This window comes from Chenopodium quinoa, unplaced genomic scaffold (assembly GCF_001683475.1).
Source record: "Chenopodium quinoa cultivar QQ74 unplaced genomic scaffold, ASM168347v1, whole genome shotgun sequence".
Taxonomy (NCBI): Eukaryota; Viridiplantae; Streptophyta; class Magnoliopsida; order Caryophyllales; family Amaranthaceae; genus Chenopodium; species Chenopodium quinoa.
Window position 1 is genome coordinate 5,193,297 of NW_018745454.1, and position 19,281 is coordinate 5,212,577.

Here is a 19,281-nt window from a genome sequence, read left to right on the forward strand (position 1 = left end):
GATTCCAATTCCAAGACCGGGTACCCGGAATTTGTGCTCACCCCTATGCACCATGCACCAAGGGATGCTCTTTTTGCTCATTTGACGGAGTATGTTTTTGCTCTTTTTAAGATTTTATTATGAACAACAAATAAAAGTAAATAGCCTTGATGTTTGCACTTTATACCTTGGTGTTCATAACCTTTTATTTTTATTTTTTTTATCAATGAATCAATTTGAAATTTTATTTTACAATATCAACAACTAATTTGTGGCAAACGCTTTTAACAAACAACTGTGGCTTTGACAATTGACAATAATTACTAACTAACATTTACTCACACAAATAGAACAAAGAAAGAAAAGAACAGAAACATACAATTAGGTTAGAACGGTGCTGAATTGGCAACTTGTTATTTGACGAGTAGCACGGTTTATGCATGACATGATCATTTGGAACTGATAAATTATGTAAAATAATCAAAGGGATAATGGTTGTAGCTAGGGAATTGCTTGCAATTTCAATAATTCTCTAGCTACTAGTTTGACTATTGGATCTAGAAAACACAATTAGTTTGACTAAGCATGCAAATTAGCTTTGCCAAGCTAATTTGTTTGGGAATTAAACTGCCAAAATAAAAATGTTCATTGCACCAATTAAGTTATTTCCATGTATTTTTTATCCAACAACTACTACTAAGCTAATAGCTAGCCAGTGGAGCAAAAAATAACTAAAATGATAATTAGCTTAAAAGTATGTGGCATGGCAAGCTCATTGGAGTTGCTCTAATATTCCATAAATGAAGGGCTTACTTAATTATAAATTTATAACTACTCACTCGTGTTAAAGAGGGATATTTTGAACAAACATAAGTTATTAACTTACCAATCGAGTACGTGTATTGAGCAATTTAGATAAGAATAAAAGGAGTAAATAAGAACAGGGGTATGTACATCAATTCATGTAATCCATTACTTATTTGGTAGTATTTATTATTATTATGAAAAAAAGGTTTTGCGTATGAACACAATTATATGAATTACATAAACGAAAATGATTACATGCACATATATATATGTTTATAAAATTAAATTATTGATCAATAATATCACGTAAAGAGGGAGTGAATTGTACACTTGCAATTGACAGCAAGTTTCGTTTGAGATTATAATAAAATTACATAATCAATATCATAATTATATTAGTCGAACTTGGTGATTACATCACGTACATAGGCAACGTAACAATATGGAAATTTAAATTCGTATTTGTAGTGTATTACCCACCCATCACTCTAGGGATATATTCTTTCTCTTATCAAGGGAAAACTCAAATTATTCTTTTTATTTATTACTCCGTACTTTAATATATAAATACGGTGCGCAATGTAATTAATACGAAGCATATAAATTTGTGTAAAACTGCGATGTAATTATAAGGGTTCTCGTATATGTTTTTACTTGTATTAATGAATCATTTACGGAGTATAATAAACTAACAAAAAAATTCCTGTAGAATAAGGAAGATGATCATGAAGTCAAAGGCTAAAGATCTTTCTTAATCAAGGGAAAACAACAGCAAATTAGCAAATTGATTGGTATTAATAAATTTGACGTAAAATTCAACGTTATCTTTGGTCAGCTAAGTTTAACAACTAGATTATTTTTACAAAGTGGTGTAATCGTGTATAAACAGCAAATAAAAAAAATATATATTAACGAAGCAATCAAAAAGGTTTGAATTTTCAAACTTTGTATTTTTTATTTTTAATAATTTTAATTTGGGAAGTAGGTGGTGGCTTGAAGTAAACTCCTGAGTAAACAACAAGGCTTAGAATGTGACAACAGTGTCATGTTGAGAGGTGCACAAGTGTGTGTTTCTCGCATATTCAGAGCTTTTCTTGATGCACACATCTGGGAATCTTTATTCCACTAGAATCTCTTTTTACTTTTTAAGCTACTCTAAGCGGATCCGGGCGAGGTATAATGATCAATGAGTTAGGTACTCTACCATTCGAATTTGTATAAAAAATATATTTCTTTCATTAATTTTTCAAACCCTATTAGAGGTATTTTGGAGTGGGAATTTTCTTATTCTTTCTCTCATATTTTCGAAGTGTCTAGTTTGTTAACTAGGATGTGGAAGACATGTGAAAGATTTTGATCGGCTCGATAGGACTCTACTCTTTACCAACCAGTAATAACAATTTTTAGTTGCAACAAAAGAGTTATTATTTATGAGATAAAAAATCTTTACGTGCAATTTTTTTTTTGAATTTTTTTTATTTATTTATAATCATCAAAGATTAGTATTGTTTCGGGGTTTTCTGATGTCCTGCGGGAGAGTTACAATTCCGAGACTGGAACCGGACGCCTGTACCTGCAAAATAACGGAGACTCCTGAGAGCTCCGCCTCCAACGGTCAAGTTAGTACCTGATTAAGGAGTGATTAATACGGAAATTAAAGTAATAAGATCTCTCTAGGTGAGAGTGTTTAATGTTGGTAATCTGCGTCGTTAGCGAGATTAGCCGGTTATTAGTGTTCCGTAATGTTTCTGTTCTTCTCTTGGTTTCTTGATCTCTCTAATTAATGAGGATTAATTAAGTATTTATAGCCTTGAGAAGCGTGCCACTCTCTAGGTTTAGGGTAAACCTAGGGCTGACCGGGCCTCTAGACAGGATTGGGCCTTGTTGGCCGGTTTTCCCATTTGGCATGGGTGGACACGTGGCGTGTCTCAATTGGTCCGTAGAGGACGTATCTGTGATTGACACGTGGCAGGCTCCTATTGGCCTTCGTGAAGGACACGTGGCGGAACCTGGTTGGTCCACTTGTCAGACGGTGATTGGTGGATAAAAATCCCCTAATCATTTGCCCCTCACAGGTGGCACGTGACTGGTCACGTGTCGCCTGTGACAGGTGTCGCACGGTGACAGGCGACGGCCTGCTACAGGTGTCACCTTGCAAATGGCCGAGAGATTTTCCCGCCCAAATTTTGAATTTGGAAGCGACCCTTCGCCTTCTCACTTTGCCTATATAAGGAAGTGCTGACTTCGGTCATTTTCACATTTGAGAACTTTGCGAGAACATTCGGACCCCTGAACTTGCTCTGACATTTCGGACCTTTTCTGCCTACCGCCTGTTCTGACAAGCCGACTGCACCGGACTTCCAGAACTTCATCAACCGTCACTCGTTCAGGTAACTCAGTTCTCTTACTCTTAATTTTCTTTTTATTTTTTGAAATGGCACCACGGAAGCACACGACACGACCTAAGTTAGTGATCAGCCGGTCACCGGGGACGGCTGAATCTAGGACTAGGAGTGCCGCCTGCCCTTTTCTGGACCCATCTTTGCCCTTTATACAAAGTCCGACTGTATCTGTGTCTATGCAGAACGTGATGGCCAGAACAAAAAAGACTGCTATGATATCAAACTCAGACGGCTCCTCCCAAAGGATGCTCATTAGTGAAACATCTGACCAGGCGCCAGATGTAGAATTGAAACGAGGCGGCTGCCAAGCCGACAGTTCTGAGAGAGGGGCCAAGGTGGTCCCTTCCCATCTTACCGTTGACATGTCTAATTTTCCTCCTGCTCCTTCTAAGGGAGAGGAGGCGGGCCCCTCTGGGAAAGGGGAGGAGTCGTCCTCTTCGGACTCGTCAGAGGACGAGTCCGAGTCCAACTCTTCTGGCCACAGTTCTCCAAGCTCAGAAGAAAGACATAGCCGCCTACAAGAGGCGAGACTTTCTCATGCAGTTGAGAAGGGGGACAATTGGGCGGAGCCGTCCGCCTCTTACAGAGAGGAAAACGCCCCCTACTACTGCATGGTACCCCGGGGCCGGATCGCAACCATGCAAGACAAAGTGGCGAGCTTTATTGCTAACCACAGAATGGGCCCGGAATTTTTACTGTTCGTGCCGGATCCAGAAGACACTGTCGTCTGGCCGGCTGGTACCAGCTATGATGACGGCTGCTTTGGCTGCTATGTGGCGGCCATCAAAGCTGGACTGCGCTTCCCATTACATCCGGCTGTTCAGCGGATTTTAGATGGGTATGATTTGGGGTTATGGCAGTTAGCCCCCAACTCTTGGGTAAACGTACTCGGCTATGTGGCCGGGTGCGAAATGTACGGGGTGGAGCCAAGCTTTGAGGCTTTCGCCCACATGAACTATCTCATCCGGACCCCTAAGTCGGGAGGTACCGGCTGGTATCAATTAACAAGCCATAGGGGTTACCTCATGACGAGAGGTAAAGCGAACAAATGGAAGGATTGGCGGAACACCTTCCTTATCATTGAGGGTTCAGACACGGAGCTGAACCAACGTTTTAACAAGTGGAATAGGGATCCGCCTCTTCTCGCAGGCGGCCGCAGCATGCCGCCTGTTCCCCCAAAGGCTAAAAGAGAGATCCTAGACAAAGGACTCTTCAAAGTAGAGACTAGGGTGAACCCTACTTCAGGGGTACGAGAGCAAGTACCCCTAAACTGCGTCCCGAGCTTCAAGTGGCTCTATGACGAGTACTTTTTGGCCGCCTGTGGCCTCAGCAGTTGGTGCTCTAGAGGTAGCCGGCCTGACAAATACTCTGTTTTTTTCACGCCTTGTTTACTTGGGATCTTTACTAACTTTGCTGTTTATTTTTTGCAGCTGACGCCATGAGTAAAATAACAGCATCCAAGACTGCGGCGGCCATGTTGCGGGCCTCTCTCATGCAACAGTCTTATGCCGACTCCCCCAACAAGGGGGCACCCTTGGTAGGCTTCGAAAACTCTTCCTCTTTTAGTTGTCTTATGCATATACTAACTCTTTTTGTTTTCAGTCTGGCACTCCAAGGGCTTCTTCCTCGCAACAGCCGGACCCCAAGGCCCGGAGGACGACTGTTGCAAGCTCTCCTGGGTCTTCCAGGAAACCAGTGGCGGCTGAGAAGCAGCCGGCCACTTCTTCTAAAACCCCGGCGGGGCCGCCTAGAAGTATGGACAATTACTTGTAAAAACTCATTTGCTTCCTTCTTGACTAGGTCTAACTTGATTTTTTTTTTTACGCTTGATGCAGCCGGCCCTCAGGGGCTTGACTTGGTTGAGGTAGCCAAGTCCATGATCAAAGTAGTTCCTCCATCTGAAAGGGAGGCGGTCAGGGGTGCCGGCACCCTTGACCTTGATGGGATTTCAGGGGTCCTTGCTGAGGTATACTTAGCATATTTTTGAGTATTTGAGTTCCAGGACGCCTGTTATCTTTTTTGTTTGGAAACTGACGCCTGTTTTTTTTTTTGTACTTAGGCCCTGCTCCGAGTTAACAGCCTTCGCAAGCCGATTGATCGGAAAAACAAAGAGGTAAAGGCCGCAAAAGCTATGGCCGCCTCCAACTGTGATAAGGCAATGTTTCAAATTGCCCAAAATGAAGTACTGACCATTGATCTTCTTTATTATCAGGCGCAGGCTACCGCCGCTGTTCGGGCTCAGTTAGAGGCGGCCCAGAAGAAGAATGACGAGCTGGAGGCGACCGTCACAAATCTTAAGGCCGAGCTGAAACCTCTTCGCCAAAAAATGCACTCTTACGAAGCCATGGAGAAATCTTTGGCCAACGTAAAAGAACGCCTGGTGAGCCAAGAGAAGAGTCTTACCCAAGAGCTCTCGGAAAAGGCCGAGCAAGAGAAGAAAGAGCTCGTCCGGGAGATGGTGGAAGACTCCGTTTAAATCCAGCGCATGACCTGGGGCCGCCTGTTCCCCAATGCCGACTTTGCCTCATGGGAAAGAACGTACCGCCAGTGTTCGGAAACATATAATCAAGAGATCCTGGCGGCTGCTGAAGAAGAGGCGTTGGAAGAAGAGGAGGAAGAGCCGGTTGTGGCGCTTGTGCCACTTGGGGGTAAGGCATCAAAAGAGGGTGCAGCTAAAGCCGAGTCCAGCAAGAAGAGTGCTGACCAGGCGGCAGCTGCTAATACGGAACTGCCCCCTTCTTAAGCTTAAAGTATATTTTTTTTTTCACGGCCTGCGTGCCGTTTGCTTTGTATTTACCCGGCCAGGGGGCCGGGGTTTTGAATATTTTGTTGGTCTTTAATGACCGGCTTATTTTTAATCAAATTTTTGTTTTGATTCAAATTTGTCTAAGTATTCCATATCTAAAATCCCATTGTTCACTAGACCGACTGTTGTGTATGGCCGAACGTTGCAGACAGGTACAAATAGTAAGTACGCCGCCTATGCCCCTGGACGACTGGTTGTCTGTTTCCAGGATAGACGATCAGTCGGCCATTTATTCAATCGGTATTCGAACTATTTATTCAATCGGTCTGACCAAGTAAATAGTATTACCTAGTCGCCAAGGAATTAAGTAGGATAACAAGCGGCGGATACCGGTTGTTTCCCTTTATTGCCAATGTTGGCTTTTAACTCGTAATTTGTTAACCTAGCAAGAGTAGTGGTTGAGAGCCCCTGTTTATTAAAAACAGGCGGACGACTCATACCTTTTAGGCTCCATACTAAGTTTGAGTGACTATTAAGTTAACATAGGAGTTACTTAGTCTTCGTCACAATCTAGATTGAGTAGTAGAGGTGCCAGGCGGCGTAGGTCGGCTAGACCCCTTGATTCGCCAATGTTTGTTGGCTATTAACTCAATAGGTACCCCCTGCATTTATCCCAAGTAATACAGGCGGTCATCTGACTTAGATGTCAACTGCTACCACTGGTTTGGTTAGTGATAGAGTTATCCTTGTCTCAAAAACGGCTACGTGGTTGCCCTTGGGGACAGTCGTATAGGTGCCGTGTAATTAGTTTATAGAACAATGTTCCACCCAAAAGGGAGCTGCTCTCTGCGACGAATTTCATCCGGAGGGATGCCGTCGGACGCCTGCTACGATGTTGGGACAGGTCGTATTAGTTTTGTAGATTTGATCAGGTGGCTTGGCGCCTGGTCTGATCATTCGGCCGGTGGCCTTGGTAAGTTCTTGGTGAACGTAGGTGCTAAGTAAAAGAAGAGTAGCCGCCTGTTAGGCACAGGGTCGGCCAGGCCCTAATCTTTTTAGCTAAGTATTGTGAGTAAAATACTCAATGGAGAGTAGCCGACTGTAAAGGAACAGACGACATGCCCCTCTGAAGATAGAGTGAAAAACTCAATGGAGAGTAGCCGACTGTAAAGGTACAGACGGCATGCCCCTCTGAAGATAGAGTGAAAAAACTCAATGGAGAGTAGCCGACTGTAAAGGTACAGACGGCATGCCCCTCGTAATACAAAATTTAATAGTAAGTGCAAACTTTATTAAGTAGCCCTTTACTTTACATCTTTCAGAAGAAATATTTTTTAAGGTTATCTACATTCCAAGTTCGAGGCAACGGTTGTCCGTCTGGTGTTTCCAGACGGTAGGTACCGTCCCTGACTTCCTCATAGATTCGGTAGGGTCCTTCCCAGTTGGGAGTTAGTTTTCCAGACTCATTAGCCCTACCAACTGCTTCCATTTTTCTAAGTACAAAGTCCCCTACTTTGAGTGGACGCCTGTGTACTTTTTTGTTGTATGATCTAGTCATTCTCAGGCGATAGATCTCATGGCGCAAAACAGCATTGCCCCTCTTTTCAGGAAGTGAGTCTAATGTCAGGCGCATGGCTTCCCAGTTTGCCTCTTCGTCATACAGCATTACTCGAAGAGTCGGCTCGTAGTGTTCTATTGGAAGAACAGCTTCCGCACCATAAGTTAGGAGGAATGGAGTTTCTCCAGTCGCCCCTTTTTCAGTCGTCCTAATGGCCCAGAGAACATGTGGTAGTTCATCCGCCCATAGGCCGCCTGCTCGTTCAATCTTTTTCTTGAGACCGTCTGAGATGATTTTATTAAAGGCTTCTACCTGGCCGTTTGCTTGTGGACGGCCGACAGATGCAAAGTAGTGTGCAATTCCTTGGTCTCCCAACCAGCTTTTGAGAACAAGCGTCTCAAATTGGGGACCATTATCAAAAACCATAGACATGGGAACCCCGAACCGAGTGATGACGTTTTTCCAAATGAATGAAATTACATCTTTCGTCTTGATTCCCTTTACAGCCTCCGCCTCTACCCATTTAGTGAAGTAGTCAACGGCAACAAGTATATACCTTCTGCCGCCTGTAGCAGGCGTATATGGACCCAGAATGTCCATGCCCCACTTAGCAAACGGTAGTGGGCTGTGAATGGTAGTGAGGTCAGTAGCCGGACGGTGAATTAATTTGCCAAACCTTTGGCACTTGTCACATTTTTTCACCATCTCCATTGCATCTGCTTCCAAAGTAGGCCAAAAGTAGCCCTGCCGCCTTGCCCTTTGAGCAAGCATCCTACCACCTATATGAGAAGCACAGTAACCAGAGTGAAGATCATCTAGTATCTCTCGTCCCTTTTCAGGAGTAACACACTTTAAGAAGGGTTGAAGGTACCCCCTCTTGTGAAGTTCTCCCTGTATCATTTCAAAACAGGAGGCTCGTTTTTTCAGTGCTGCCGCCTGTTGAGGATCATCCGGCAGTGTACCGTTTGTCAGATATGCCCTGATTGAATCCATCCAGGTTGAGCTTCTGTCTAGGATTCCAATAGGGTTTTCCTCGATGCTTCTCTTCTCCATTACTTCCCAAAAAACAGTTCGAGGAGTATCGGAGGAGGCGGATGATGCTAATTTTGACAGTGCATCTGCCTGGTTGTTTTCTGATCTCGGCACTTGGATCAGATGGAAATCCTCAAGGGAGCCGACTGCTTGTCGGACCGCCTGTAAATACTTGATCATGGCCGGATGGGTTGCTTCGTATTCGCCATTGTACTGACTCACTATCAATTGTGAATCCGAACAGGCGTCTATTTTTCTTGCCCCTGCCGCCTTGCACATGGGGATCCCGGCTAGTAAAGCTTCATATTCTGCCTCATTGTTTGAAGCCTGAAAACTGAAGCGTAGAGCATACTCGAACCTGTCGCCCTCTGGAGATTGACATACGACGCCTGCTCCACAACCATTTGAAGTAGAGCTTCCGTCCACATATACCTTCCAGACTTGGTCTGGAACTTGAGAGTCAGGAGGACGAGTCATCTTTACAATAAAGTCAGCAAAGGCTTGCCCCTTCACTGCTTTTCTAGGCTCGAAAGTAACTTCGAGGCTCTGTATTTCTATGGCCCATTTGATCATTCGTCCTGACGACTCCATGATGGTAAGGGGCCGCTTGATTGGTTGGTCGGTATACACGACGACTGCATGTGCCAAAAAGTAAGGCTTCAATTTTTTAACAGCCATGAAGAGTGCAAGACCAAATTTCTCCACTAGGGGATACCTCAACTCGGCATTTTTCAGTACGTGACTGACAAAGTAGACCGGGAGCTGACAGCCGTCCCTTTCAGCAAGGAGCACAGCGCTTAACGCATGATCAGAGACGGCCAGGTACATGTAGAGATCCTCTTTGGGCAAAGGGCTGACTAGCCTCGGCAAGGAATGCAAGTGAACTTTTAATTTCTGGAAGGCGGCCTCAGCATCCGGCCCCCATTCAAACCTTGCCTTTTTCTTAATTGCCTGGAAAAAGTATAGGCATTTGTCGCATGATCGGCTTAGGAATCTCCCCAAGGCCGCCAGATAACCTGTTAACTTCTGAACCTCTCGGATGGTACGAGGCGACTGCATGTCAATGACCGCCTGCACCTTCTCAGGGTTCGCCTCTATTCCTCTCTGATTGATAAGGAATCCGAGAAATTTCCCAGACTCAACTCCAAATACACATTTCTTGGGATTGAGCATGACATGGTGCCGCCTGAGTGTGGCGAAAGTTTCTCGGAGGTCTGTCAGATGATCTTTCTGAAGTTTAGTCTTGACAATCATATCATCAATATATGCCTCGACGTTTCTCCCAATCTGATCAAAGAACACTGTGTTTATCATTCGTTGGAAGGTAGCCGGGGCATTCTTAAGACCAAACGGCATGACCGTGTAACAGTATAACCCCTGATCAGTGACGAAGGCCGTCTTCTCCTGATCTTTCTTCCATAAGGGAATTTGATGGAAACCAGAATAGGCGTCCATGAAACTCATCAAGGCATGGCCGGCTGTTGAGTCGACCAGGTTATCAATTTTAGGCAGAGGGTAACTGTCTTTGGGGCACGCCTTGTTTAAGTCTGTGTAGTCTACACACATTCGCCAGGTGCCATTCGGCTTTTTAACAAGCACCACATTTGCAACCCAGTCTGGGAAGTAACATTGCCGAATGAACCCTGCATCAAGTAATTTTTTAACTTCGGCGGCTGCCGCCTGACTTCTTTCTTCGCCATGGTTCCGCTTCTTTTGCCGTACCGGCTTCTTTTTCGGATCCACAGCGAGTTTATGTACCGCCAGATCAGGACTAATGCCTGCATTTCATGGACTTCAAATGCAAAGATGTCCTTGTATTCTTTCAATAGATTGTGAAAGTCGTCACCAAGGTTTCTCAGAGCAGTCGTCCCAACTTTGACTGTTCGGTCAGGACGTGAGTCGTCTAAGATAAGGTCCGCATGCTCACCAGCCGGCTGAGGGCGGAACTCATCCGGCCGCTCCTCTGCCAATGATTGCTATTTTCTTGCTTTTCTTGCGGACTCTGTCTGGGACGCCTTTCTCTTTTTGTCGCCTGTTTCTTGAACAGGCGCACTCTCCTTGACATTGTCAAGGTCTGTTTTTTCTCCACTTGACCCAGTGGCCATAACAGTGGGCTTGACATCCGAGAGATAGCACTCTCGGGCCATCCTCTGATCTCCCCTTAGGGAACCGACTGTTCCATTATCCCTCTCAAACTTAAGCAGCATAAGAGACGGGATTATAACAGCCTTGGAATTATTCAGGGTTGGTCGACCCAGAATCATGTTGTAGGCCGAGAGTTCCTCTACTACTAGGAACCGGACTACCATGTGTCGTCCTTCCCCTTTTTCGCCCAGGCGAATGGGTAAATCTACTCGTCCCAGTGGGTGGACGACTCCTCCTCCAAACCCTATTAAAGGGTGGGAGGCCGGATGTATGCAGTCCGTCTGATATTTCAGTTTTGACAGACATTTGCTGCTGATGAGATCTGAGGAGCTCCCGGTATCTATGAGGATTCGGCCAACTCTCTGGTTGGCCACTTTACATTCAATAACGAGAGGGTCGTCATGCGGCCCCCTTACCCCTCCTAGATCCTCTTCAGTGATGACAATCTCAGGAAATGTATATTTGGACGGCCGTTCTTGGTGAACGGAATTTACATCTAACCGCCTTATATTATCTTTGTTGCCCCTAATAGTGGGGTCGCCTCCTGAGAAGCCGCCTGCAATGGTGTAGACGACTGCATCATCTGTATCGGAACTGTCGGCCTGTTGATTCTTTTTGGCCGACTGCTTTTTTGAGGAAGTGTTCCCCGTAGATTTCTTGACATAAGTGTCAAGATCACCTTGCTCAGCCAAGCGGTCTAGGTACCGCATGAGACTGATGCAGTCATTGGTGTGATGACCAACGTCATCATGATAAGCACAGATTTTGTCTTGGTTCCGGTTGTTTGCAGAACCCTTCATGGGGACCGGCTTCTCAATTGAGAACCGTCCCTTTATTTCTTTTAGGATAAACTGGTTATCCTTGTTAAACACATACTTTGGGGAGTATGGTTTGAATTCTTTTTTCTTTTTCTGGGCCGGCTGTTTAGAGGAATCAGCCGCCCAGACCTCTTTTCTCTTCTCATCTTTGTTAGACGACTGTTTCTGTCGTCCGTCTCTTTTGTCGAACCTTTTCCAGTCCGACTGTTTTATCGTACACAGATCAGTCGCCTGTATATAGGCTTCTGCTTCAATCAAGGCCTCTTGAAGAGTCGCCACCCTTTTTCGAACTAAATCAAATTTGAAGGTAGACCCGTCTTTGAGACCTCTAAAAAAGTCAGTATAAGCTACCTCATCCGGTAACCCTTGAATCTGTATTCTCATCAGGTTGAACCGCCTGATGTAAGAACGAAGCCCCTCCTTCTCGCCCTGCTGAATTGTTCCCAAATCAAGGGTCGTTTTCTTCGCAGGGATGTTCATAGCGAAGTTGGAGGCAAATAAGTAAGCAAGCGTCCTGAAGCTGTTTACACAACCAGTCGGCAGGTTGCCGAACCATTGCTGTGCGATTCCCTTGAGAGTCGCTGGGAAACACTTGCACCAAGTGGGATCATCCAACCCTTGAAGGTACATCAGGTTGGTGAATGCCATCAGATGGTCTTCTGGATTAGTAGTGCCGTCATAGGCGCCTACTAGTACATTTTTTACTTTGGCCGGCTGAGCGGCTTCAGTAATTTCCTTGGAGAAGGCCGACGGCTGTTCACCAAGTCTAAGCAGCCGTAGCTGCCAGTCCATAGGTTGGACGTTTTTTGCTGCAGGTCCACCAAATGGAGGTGGCTGCATAAAATACTGTTGTTGCGGCACAAATGGTAAGTTTGGTACCGCCTGGGCACTATGAAAGCCGGACTGACGGGAGGTGCCGCCTGACTGACTCTCATGGTACGACTGAGTATGCCTCATCGAGGCATTTCGCAAACTGTCTTGAAAATTTGAAGTAGAAGCCGACTCTGACAATCGGTCATTCTTCATCTGCTCTAGCAGTAGCCGAGCATCTGTGAACGTTTGCTTTGACCCGTCCGCCTGAATATGACGAACCGGTTTCCTATTTCCCGTAGGATAACGGAATTTTGTGAAATCAAGAGCAAGTGGCTCCCGCTTCTTGGATTTAGGATGAGGAGTCGCCTCTCGCCCTTGAACTGGCTTCCTCTTCAGTGAAGTGGAAGGTTTTTTGGCCGACTGCTCTTTGACTGAAGCAGGCGGCTTTTTGTTGATCAACTCTTGAATCTCTCCCTTGAAGTCCCTCATGAAGGTCATGAGTTCGTTCCTTGTGATGGGAGCAGACCCATCAGTCGGCTGTTGCCGAGCAGGCGGTGCGCCTGCTGGCTCGCTTCCTGTTTGAAGATGCTCCCGTTCCCTCCTTTCGGTATGACGGGTACGTCGGGCCCTTAGGGTCCCGTCTGGAGCTGTATGAGTTTCCACTTCAAATTCACTTTCGGTATCATGGTCCGACTGAACTTGAGGGTCGTCTAGGGGACGCCTCTCTTCAGGAGTCGGTACAGACTTGGATGCCATCTCTGAAGTACTCTCCCCACAGACGGCGCCAAATGTTTCGGGGTTTTCTGATGTCCTGCGGGAGAGTTACAATTCCGAGACTGGAACCGGACGCCTGTACCTGCAAAATAACGGAGACTCCTGAGAGCTCCGCCTCCAACGGTCAAGTTAGTACCTGATTAAGGAGTGATTAATACGGAAATTAAAGTAATAAGATCTCTCTAGGTGAGAGTGTTTAATGTTGGTAATCTGCGTCGTTAGCGAGATTAGCCGGTTATTAGTGTTCCGTAATGTTTCTGTTCTTCTCTTGGTTTCTTGATCTCTCTAATTAATGAGGATTAATTAAGTATTTATAGCCTTGAGAAGCGTGCCACTCTCTAGGTTTAGGGTAAACCTAGGGCTGACCGGGCCTCTAGACAGGATTGGGCCTTGTTGGCCGGTTTTCCCATTTGGCATGGGTGGACACGTGGCGTGTCTCAATTGGTCCGTAGAGGACGTATCTGTGATTGACACGTGGCAGGCTCCTATTGGCCTTCGTGAAGGACACGTGGCGGAACCTGGTTGGTCCACTTGTCAGACGGTGATTGGTGGATAAAAATCCCCTAATCAAGTATAATACGAAGTACTAAGTAAATAAATCAATTGTATTTGGTACAAATTAATTACTAAGTAGGAAAATGCTAACGAACGCCTCAGGGGCGTTGGATAAACTAGTTAAAAATATAAAGATTAGATTAAAACTAACATTAATTACACCGATCGACGCGTGACTTTGTCATGCTTTCCCAAATTAATACCACTTTAGGTAAGATTTTAAATGCTTATCTAAAGCCCCGGGGGTGTTCGCTAGCAAGATCCTTATATCAATTCCAAAATATTTACTTAATATGGAGTACATCTATAAATGTATAATACGGAGTGCAAGAAATACGGAGTAATAAACAATACTCCGTATAATGAGAACGTGAATAATATGTGGCAATGAACGGAACTCACCAAACTCCAACATATGTGGTATGAACAATGAAAGCCTAATCTGTAGCCTAAGATCCAAATTTAATGGATAAGAAGAAAATATTAAGTATAAATCCACCCAGAAAAAAGGCCAAGGAATCGTCCAAAACTTTAGCTTGTACTCGTATTAAGACGCTGACTTCCTCTCCTGTTGCAACCAAGTATCATACTCAGATTTAACCCCTTTTCATACTTCCACGTCATCTCTCCCCCACTTCATTTCTCTTTTTTAGACCTATCTAGAAATTAGAATAACCAACTAACAAATCCCTTCATTACACGACTCTTCAAACCCTTTACCCGCTAACCCGAATCGAGTTAACCCATGCTTTAAAATAATTGACATTTCTAATTAAATATACAAGTTAATATATTAATACTTCTCCCGTTTCTTTTTAGTTGACACATATTCCTTTTTAGGAAGTTTTTTATAGTTGACACGTTTTCTTTTGGAGAAATTTTTTTATCTTGTATTTACAAGATACCCCACTTGCTTTTTTCATTATCTATTACTCACTCTACTCTCCTTAATATATGTGTCTAAATCAAACGCGTCAACTAAATAGAAACGGAAGAAGAAATTAGAATTCTAATTAGAGTCAACATTAATATAATACAAGTATGAATTTAAATACTCCGTACGTAGTAAAAATTATTAACGAATTGCAATAAATTATCTCAATTGCTAAACATCGCCCGCGAATCTCCACATAAAGCCCACAAAATTAGAGTGAATTGTCACTTTTGCCCTCAAAGTAAAAAACACAATTTCTTCTCTCAATTCTCTACTTCCACTTTCTCTCTCTAAAAAACTTTCCGAGCGATGTCGAGGCGGCCCGGCAAGGAAGTGGCGGCACAGGCGGCGGGTGGACAGCGGTTTTCCGGCGAGAAGGTATTTTTTATTAATTTTGTGTTTAAAAATTAAAAAAAAAAGGTCGGAGGCGGTGGTGGCGCCTAGGCCAGACGCCACCACCACGGCGGCGGCGTCTAGCCCAGACGCCACTACCACGGCAGCGGCGCCTAGGCCAGACGCCGTGACGGTGGCGGTGGCGTCTGGCCCAGGCGCCAGAACCACGGCACCGGCGTCTGGCCTAGGCGCCGCCGCCGTGGTAGTGGCGTCTGGGCTAGACGCCGCCGCCACCGTCACGGCGTCTGGCCTAGGCGCCGCCGCCTTTTTATTTTTTTTTTTAATTTTTTTTGGTTTTAAATTTGAAATTTAATTTTCGAAAATAATTATTTTTTTTTTGATTTTTTTTTAAATTTGTTTTTCTTTTTTTTAATTTTAAATTTTATGTTTCTGATTTTTTTTTTATTTTGTTTTAAATTTTGTTGGTTTTTTTTAAAAAAATTTTATGTTCCTCTTTTTTTTTTTTTTAATTTTTAATTTTATGTTCTTGTTTATTGTTCTTGTTTTTTTTTTTTTTTTGAATTAGTTTTTTTACTTAAAAAAAATTTTATGTTCCCTTTTTTTTGTTATAAATTTTTTTTAAAATTTTGATGTTCTTCTTTTTTTAAGTTTTTATAATTTTATATTTTTCACTTTGTTTTTTCCAATTTGTTTTTTTTGGGTAATTTTTTTTTTTGCTTTGTTTTTTCCAATTTTTTATTTATTTATTTATTAGGTTATTAATTTTTTTATTTTTAGGTTGTTAATATTTTGTAATGTTTTTAATTTATTTTCCATCATATGTATATTGTTTTATTTATTTATTTTAATTACTTTTTTTATGTTTATATTACATGTTTATATTGCATATTACATGTTTTGTTATTTTGTGTTAGGCATCGTATTTTCGTTCTGGGGCTGGGAAGAGTATGGACATTATGAGAAGTACGATGAACTCAATGGAGAGCTCGGGGCCCAGACACGTTAGATCCCGTGGTATTTCGGCCTCGGCTCGTAGAGAACGGGTGCACTATTCTGAGGATGATGAAGATGATGATGGTGATGAGGAGGAGGAGGAGGAGGATGCAGATGAGGATGTGGACGATCAGAGTGGACCATATGATGATTACGGTCCATTCAGTCAGAGGCTTGATGATGTGTATGAGACGCGTAGGGTAGACGTGCGTAAGGGTAGAGATGGTAGATTTGTTAGTAGATCTGGCACATCATCTGCGTCACTGCCGTGGATGCGGTACGTCTCATAAAACATTTGTAGTTGTGTTTTTTTTCATATAATACGTCTCATAATACGTCGTTATTGAATTTTATGTGTTTTGTTATGTGTAGTGGATGGGAAAGATGACGCAGTTGGGACACAGACTTTTTGAGGAGAGGGACAACATGACGACTGCAACAGGCAGAGCTGTTATTGATGAACTGGAACGGGCCCTTGAGCAGTGGCAGTGGGCGTCACAGAGAGATTATTGATATGTCGGCAGTGCATTTATAAAACATTTTCCTAGTTGTTTGTAAAAGTTAACATTATCTGTTCTTATAATTATTATTTTAAGTTCTTAGAATTTGACATTATATTTTTAGTTTTTATAACTTTTATTTTAAGTTGTAATTAGTGGGCATACGAAAACTAAATACAGGTTCACATTTAAATGGGAAAACTAAATACGAAAATTAGAATCCGAAAATTAAATAAATGGGAAAAACATAGCAATAGCAATATTAGGTCACATAGAAAAGGCAACTAGATTGTTCCACTGCTGCACCCGGTCATGATATAACGCATCCCAGCCCTCTACGCTTGCTGTACGAATGGTGTACCACGTTGGTATAATCGGTGGGACCGGAAAATCGGGTGACAGGTCCAGTCGGATGAAATGTCTGTATGACGGCCCCAGAAATCCAATAGCAACCTCTCTTACCGGTCTGGTGACGGTCTCACGCGAACACCAAGGCAGAACCGTGGTACACGGATAGTAAGCTCGACCATGCAAACCAAGGCCGAAATGCATCACTGCACACTTGTAGATGTTTGCAACGGCGAAGAGATCAAGGGGCGCGTCGAACCAATGATTTTGACCGCAACGTCCTCCTCCCCACCGGATACGCTGCAGAGACCTATCCAAGTCCTGTCCGTACACGTGGCGATAAACAGCTCGGTTTGAGGCGATTTCACTGTACATCAACTGACGCACTAAACCGTAGTTGTCTTCACCCATCTGAAACACATCAGCCACAACCCGAAATCCACAGTTACCATCTGCAACCACATCATTCCACCCGTCCAGGAACGGCATCATGATGTTAGGGATCCTGTCTTTATATGGAAAATGTTCAATGTCCATTCTGCCTGTTGCACACATCAAAAAACACAATTAACAAGTTAGCAGAAAACTAAACAAACACTCTAAAAAGTAAATTAAACTAAAGTACCGTACCGGTGCCGGGCATATTCACCGACGAAGATGTTTGACTACCACTTGATGACGATGTACGACCACGGCCACGACCACGACCACGACCACGAATGTACTCAAACGCACTCCTTTCCCGCCGTGGTTGTCGGCCCCGTGGTCGCTCGACCCCCTCAGGTTCCTCATGATCCAAGCACGACGAGTTGAACATGTCATGAAGTACGTGGGTAGCACTACGAATGACTGAAGGGTGGCTGGAGGACACTTGGTCAAACATCGAACGAAACTGCTCCAACTCCTCCTGTTCACGGTTGACTGTCTGTGGAACAGCATGCTCTCCGATAACGAGCGTCCGCCAGAATGTATGAACCTGATCAACATGTAACGACGCCCTATCTTGCGTAATTACGCGGTGAATGGTGCATGCACAAGGTAGTCCATGAGTCACCGATATAGCACATCCGCACCGAATAGCCACTTCATCACCCAACTCCCTCATCCTGGTGTGCTCGCTCAGAATCAACCCCAAGCAGTAGTGTGACACACGACCATGGAGAATCTTAAATATGAAATGGCTATACATCGTGCCATGTCGCCGTCTGGAGTCCTCGAGAGAGTTCTTGATGCCGTTCCTCTGAGTATCAATAGCCTTGTTTATTCTCTCGAACAGTGTATCCAGAGCAGAGGTGGAAGAATCAATCCAGTCCTTCAGAGCTCTATGAGCGCTCTCAACTCTACATGTAGTAGTGTTTCCAAAATGAAGAACTTGGTTTGTCCAATATTTGACAAACTTTTCCCTCTGAGGCACCCACTGCTGCATCACATAGTCTACGATTGCCGGGCACCATTGGTATGCATCCTTGAAGTTATCCAAGGCTCGGTCGTACTCTGCCTCCGTGGTAGCTTGCAGGATCTTCCGCCACTTACCATTTACCAATCTCTCTGCTGAATCTAAGTTCTTGTTGAAAAGGTTGTAGGCTTTGACTTTCACGCATTTGTTGATGTGCCATGTGCACAGTAAATGGCTCGACTCCGGAAACAGCTCCGCTATAGGGGCAAAGAGACCTCCCTCACAATCGCTGACGATGGCCGATGGCTGAACACTTGGGCCGATGTAATTTCTCAACTTCTCCAACACCCAACGGTAACTCGCAACCGTCTCATCCTTCATAACTGCATAACCAATCAAAAAGTTCTGGTTCGTTGGAGTCATCCCAACCATCTCAACCAGTGGAAACTTATACTTGTTTGTCTTGTACGTTGAATCGATCAGAATCACAGATGGCCAAGACGAAATCATATCAGCACAATCAGGATGCACAAGGAACAAATGAGTCACCTCCGATGTGTCTTCATCAGATTCAAACCAGTACAGGTAACCACGTGCTTGTGCCTGGTGTAGAAGCTGCTGTATAGGGTTCCTTCCCTCTGACCGTTCAAACCTCAATTTATGTCTGACGTTGTAGATGTGTCTTCGGTTTGGCTGGTCTTCAGGAAATTTCTCCAACACAGATGCTAATATTTTAGCAGGCTTCACTTGAGCATCACTCATTTCTTTTACAATTAGTTTCGCAGCAGGACTTAGGCCACTTAACTGTCGATGACCCACTTCATATGCGATCATCTCATGGTTGTGATACCCCCATTTACCGTAACTCTTCACTTCCCAACCGTCACCCCTTTGCTGTTGTCGAACCTTTACTCTGAACTGACACCCACAACCTTTCCGCTTTGTATCAAACCGAATCGCTTGACTGAAATCTCGTTCCTCCCTTTTGCGATAACGGTCGCATCTCAAAATGCGATCCATTCTACCATCCCGTTGAGATTTATGAGTTGCTACTACTAAACAAAAACCTGATCTAATTGCAACCTGTTTCGCCCAATCAACCGCTTGTTGAGCATCTTCGAACAGAC

General features: G+C 44.1%; 2 protein-coding genes across 2 annotated transcripts; one reads left to right on the forward strand and one right to left on the reverse strand.

The window, feature by feature from the left end:
- The first annotated feature begins 14,813 nt into the window (after nucleotides 1-14,813).
- LOC110714083 (RNA polymerase-associated protein RTF1-like) lies at nucleotides 14,814-16,525 on the forward strand. The gene is made up of 3 exons (XM_021892553.1): nucleotides 14,814-14,941; nucleotides 15,832-16,187; nucleotides 16,283-16,525. Exons 1-3 carry the CDS (start codon nucleotides 14,873-14,875, stop codon nucleotides 16,296-16,298), a joined length of 441 nt encoding a protein of 146 aa, XP_021748245.1. The 5' UTR covers nucleotides 14,814-14,872; the 3' UTR covers nucleotides 16,299-16,525.
- Nucleotides 16,526-16,616: 91 nt separating this feature from the next.
- Nucleotides 16,617-18,614, reverse strand: LOC110714082. Its single transcript, XM_021892552.1, has 2 exons — nucleotides 17,389-18,614; nucleotides 16,617-17,300 (listed from the first exon to the last, which is right to left on the reverse strand). The coding sequence occupies exons 1-2, from the start codon at nucleotides 18,584-18,586 to the stop codon at nucleotides 16,678-16,680; spliced, it is 1,821 nt and encodes a 606-aa protein (XP_021748244.1). The 5' UTR covers nucleotides 18,587-18,614; the 3' UTR covers nucleotides 16,617-16,677.
- Between the last annotated feature and the right edge of the window lie 667 nt (nucleotides 18,615-19,281).